The following is a 4993-nucleotide window of genomic DNA, read 5'->3' as shown; positions in this document are numbered from 1 at the left end:
GTCCCCGTTGCTCCAGGTCCTGGCCGACATCTGGTGGGGTGGATATTTTTGGTTTCTGCCGTTCTTGGGGTGCACAGGGGCTCCCCACTGGGATTTGAATCTGCCCTTCCCTGTGGGCGGGCGACTCGAGTATGGAGCCCATTTTCATTGCCGTTGGGGGTCTTTCTTCAGAAGCTGCCCGATCAAGCCTGGCCCATTTCCTTAAGCTGTTTTTCTTTGTCATTGATTTGTGAGAGTTCTTTACATATTCTGGACCCACATCCCTGGTCGGGTTACGACTGACCGCGAGCATCTCCTCCCAGGCTGCGCTTTCCCGTTTGACTCTCCTGGTGGTGTATTTGGACAAACCAACTTGTTTAAAATAAAAAGCTAAATGTTTTAATTAGAAATAAATCCGATGGGCAGGGCGGCTCAGGGCCTGAGTCATTGAGGACACAGTCGGCCAACAGCAGCGTCAGCATCTCCACGGGGAGGAGGGCGGAGGCGACAGGACTGGCGTCGCACACAGATTAAAGAGACCGAGGTTCCCAGAGGCCCCCTGACTCGTCCTGGGTCACCTGAGGCAGCAGCCCTGCCCCTGACGTGAGTGGAAGCCGGGGACGGATGTTTCCGGAAGACACGGCCCCCGGCCCCCCTCAGGGTGTTTCTGGGCAGATCTGCAGATTTGGCACAAAATCCTCAATTTCGACTTACAAAACCTCGTTTCCTGCCAAGTCGAAGGGAAGAGGCCAGGGACGGGGCGGCCGCTGTTTACGTCTGGTCCACGCGGGCCGGCGGCCGCGACGGCTCGTCCGCTCACACGGGGGGCAGTGACATCGCGGGACGTCCACCGCGGGCGGGCAGGGCTGGCCGTTCTGGGCGCTAACTATCCGAGGGCTCGAAATTCTACCCGCGGGGTTTATGCCCCAAAGAAATGAAAATACGTGTCCGACCCAAACCCCGTGCCTGAGCGTCCACAGCAGCACGCGTCACGGCGCCCAAAGGTGGAAAGCATCCGTCACTCGCGGACGGATAAACAAGATGTGCACCAGGGGGAAACCGAGGCAGGAGGCTGTGCGAGGGAGGAGCGGGGAGGGGAGGGGAAGCCGCGTCAGAACCCGGAGGAGGCCGGGGCATCAAAGCCACGCGAGACGGTGTGTGGCAGTCAGTGATGGCCTGACCCGTGTGACGACAGAGCGGGGAAACTGAGGCTCCAGGAGCTGACGGATCTGCCTGTGGCCAAGGAACGGGGGCTGCAGAGGTGCGTTGGCCACCTGATCCCAGAGCGTCACTCGCCACCCGGCCAGGAGCCAACGACAGGACGCGGGTGCCCCCTGCGTGTGGCATCGACGCCGAGCTGCCCAGAGTGCGGGGAACTGAGTCCCGGGGGACCCGGTCGGCCTGGATCCCTCCTGCCTCTCGTCCTCTGACCTCGGGGAGGCCCTGACCCCAAAGGGCAGGGCGTCCTTGCAGCCTCAGTCTGTCCACCTGAGATGGACGGGGAGACCCTGACTTGGCGGCTGCGACGGGGCCAAGAGGGGACGTGAGGAGAGGGAGGCGCCTGGGGAGTCGGGAAACTGAGTCCCCACCTGCTTGCGCCCCGGGGCTCGCTGGTTCGGGTTCCGGGTGCGGACATGGCACTGCTTGTCAGGCCATGCTGTGGTAGGCGCCCCACATATAAAATAGAGGAAGATGGGCACGGATGTGAGCTCAGGGCCAGTCTCCCTCAGAAAAAAAAAAAAAAAAAAAAAAAGAATATACCAGAAACCACTGAATTGCATAATTTATTTTTTCTGCATAATTTAAAAACACGCCTTTACTAATTTTGGGCACAAATTAATTTTCACGCACAGAGGGTGTAAAGACGTGTCTGCTCCAACTCGTTCCCACCGTCCTTCTCTCTGGGAGCAAACACTCTTATTTTTCCACACTTTTCCCCAGCTTTATCGAGCTGTGACTGACAGATAACGCCGTCTGTATGTGAGGCGGAACGTGATGGTTCAGCGTGTGTAAACGTTGTGACGTGGCCCCCACGACGAAGCCGGTGCACACGCACCCGAGCCCCACGCGGGACCTGTTTCTCGGGGGGAGAACACGGAAGATCTGCTCCCGGCACGTTTCAAGCACCAGGTACAGGTCTCGAGCCTGTGCATCAGGCCGCAGAACTGTTTTCTTATAACCGGAAGGTCGTGCCTGCGACCACGTCTCCCGTCTCCCCGTCCGCAGCCCTGGTGACACCGTTCTCCTCTCTGGCCCCATGAGCTCAAGTTCTTAGATTCCACACGTAAGGCAGACGGGGCGGAATTTGTCTTTCTCTGTCCGACTCATTTCACTGAGCATCACGCCCTGCAGGTTGGTCCATGTTGCGGGAAATGGGAGGGTTTCGGTCTTGTTCCTGGCTGCGTAGTATTCCGCTGTGCACAACCACCACGTCTTTATCTGCTCAAATCCCCCTCGATGGGCACTTGGGCTGTTTGCACGTCTTGCTGTCGTGAGTAGCGCTGCAGTGGACACGGGGCGCACGCGTCTGTCCGAATTCTGTCTCTCTGGATAAATACCCAGAAGTGGGCCTGCCAGACGGTATGGTATTCCCATCTTTAACGTTTTGAGGAATCTCCCACCCTGTTTTCCACGTCGCCCGCCCCAGCGCACGTTCCCACCAGCCGGGCACAGGCTTCGCCTTCTCCGCGTCCTCGCCGGCCCCGGTGTTCGTCCCCCTCAACGCCTGGGCCCACGGGTGTCTCCGTTTCCAGAGGGCCTTGTGGTTGGAATCGCGCATGTCTAACCTCCTCCGACCGGCTCCCTTCGCTTCCTCACGTGCGTTGAAGGCTCCTCCGCGTCTTCCCGTGGCGTTAGGCTCGTTTCTCTTTCTCGCTGAGTGACATTCCGTGGTCTGGACGGACCGCAGTCCGTCTGTCCGTCCTCCACCGCAGCGCATCTCGGCTGCTCCCCGTGTGACCAGCTGTGAGTAAACCGGGGAAACGTCCGTGAGCGGGTTCGTGTGTGGACGTCACCCGCTTTTCGAGAGCCCGGGCCTCCCGGGGTGGGGGTCTCACTGAATTCTGCATCCCCCGGACCGTCCGTCTCACCAGGGATCCTGTGAAGGTGGGGACGGCGGCCTCCCGGCTCCCGTTGTGCCCACGTCTGACCCCGACGGTGGCTGGAGGTCGGGGTCGGGCAGATCTCGCTTCGAGAAGCAGCATGTCCGAGCTGAGTGACCTTGGAGACTGACCCTGGGCCTCAGTTTCCCCAGCTGCAGGGAGGCCTGGAGGAGAGGGCCAAAGAGGCTGCCAGTGCTCCTGCAGTCCCAGCACGGGCCTCCCCGCCAGCTCCTCCTCTCCTCCAGGCAGAAAATGCTGGAAAGGAGCCACCGGGGCGGCCGCAGGTGGACACTCATGGCCGCCTGGTCCTCGCTCCTCAGGGACAGTGGCGCCGACTCAGGGAAGCGGGGCCCCAAGCACCCCCGGCAGGTTTTTCCAGCCGTGAGTCCAACGTGGTAACTCACCGCGGGGCTGCCCGAACTTGCCCAGGTTTCCCGCTCTCCCTCCTGCGCGCCCAGCTCTCCACCGACAAGCACGCGCCCTGCGGTCTGACGCGCACCCGGCCCGGCCACAGGGCGGGTCCCAACCCCGTGCTCCAGGCTCCGTCCACACGGGGGAAGAATCCTGGTCACGGTGGGAACAAGGTAAACGGGGCCGAAGCTGCGGAAAAGGGCGGGTCCTCCCCAACCGGACGGAAGGCACCACCAGCACCCACAGCTCCGCCGTCTACACCCGAATGACCAAAGCCAGGCGTTCAGACAAAACTGTGTCCACAGGGCCGGCCTGTCCACCTCCGAGGTCCCACTGTGTGCCTGACACTGGGGACAGAAATGTGGACTCTGGGTGACAACGGTCAGGGGCTGCGGGGGCAAATCCAGCAAGGACCCGGGGGAGACTTTGACCCCCTCGGTTTCCTCCCAGTGAAGCCCAGCTCTTCACAGTCTTGCCCGGTCCCCCGTTCTTTCCCCTCCCCCAGGGCAGGGCCTCATGTGCAGCTGGAGCCAGCCTGACCTGCAGGCCACCGAAATCCCCCTCCCCTTCCTCCTCAGCGGGAAGGTAGACGTTCCGACGGGCCAGGGTGCCCGTGGGGTCTCGCAGGCCGGCCGGACCCTCAGGCGCACGCCCCCCACAGTGCGAGGTCTCCGGGGGGACGGCCTGGGCGGCGCTGGAATGTTCCCTGGCTCCCAGGACTTGCTCAAAGTCCCCGGAGGCTGGCGGCCAGCAGAATCCAGAGGGAACAGGACTCCCGGGGCGGCTGATTTAAAAGCAACAAACAAACACCGGGCAGGAGGCAGGAACGCACGGAATGTGCCCGTCCCTCCGGGTGGGGCCTCCGGGGTCTTGGCGTGGGGGGAGGCCCTCGCGGTTGGAATCCTTCCAGGCCCGGGTCGGAAAGGAACCGCCATGGAAGGTTCCGGAGACGAGAGGTTCACAGGGGGAAATCGGCGCGAAGGCCACGGGCTGGCGGGAGCCTTGGCCCGGCCGTGTCCCCGCGTCCCCACCGGAACCTCGCACAATACGTGGAAATGACACAGAACATTCCGGAGCCCAGAGGCCGGCTTTGGAGAGAGCGCGAGTCCCGGTGGGTCTGTTTTCGTTGTTGGACCCAGTTTATCTTCGGAGAACGGAAGTCGCCCAGCAAACAAGGGGCGGGGTCTGCGCAGGGCGCCCACCTCATTCTAGAACTTTCCGCCGGGGACGACGCCCCGGGAATTCAGAGCCTGTTGGCGACAGAGGAGCCTGGGGCGGGCGGGGGGCTGTCTGTGCGTTTCTCTAAAGAATAACGACGCCGGGCTTCCGGGAAAGACAAACGGCGGTGGCCGCGGCCTTTCTGGGGTTTTCTCGTTTGTCCGGCTCTGCTGGGCGGGGAGGGGCTCCCGGCTCGCCTGGAATGCGGGGTTGGGGCCGCCGGAAACGCCCGCAGGCGCCTGTGCCCCGTGGCCCGAGCAGCTAGGAGCAGCCGAGCCTCCTCC

At 62.4% G+C, this 4993-nt stretch overlaps 1 protein-coding gene across 1 annotated transcript; it reads right to left on the bottom strand.

Annotated features, from left to right (window-relative positions):
- Window positions 1-2422: 2422 nt before the first annotated feature.
- Window positions 2423-3203, bottom strand: LOC124252130 (uncharacterized). Its single transcript, XM_046685314.1, has 2 exons — window positions 3069-3203; window positions 2423-2941 (listed from the first exon to the last, which is right to left on the bottom strand). Exons 1-2 carry the CDS (start codon window positions 3180-3182, stop codon window positions 2423-2425), a joined length of 633 nt encoding a protein of 210 aa, XP_046541270.1. The 5' UTR covers window positions 3183-3203.
- Between the last annotated feature and the right edge of the window lie 1790 nt (window positions 3204-4993).

The sequence above is a fragment of the Equus quagga genome, chromosome 14 (genome assembly GCF_021613505.1).
Source record: "Equus quagga isolate Etosha38 chromosome 14, UCLA_HA_Equagga_1.0, whole genome shotgun sequence".
Lineage (NCBI taxonomy): Eukaryota > Metazoa > Chordata > Mammalia > Perissodactyla > Equidae > Equus > Equus quagga.
This window is presented reverse-complemented; position numbering and strand designations above follow the sequence as displayed.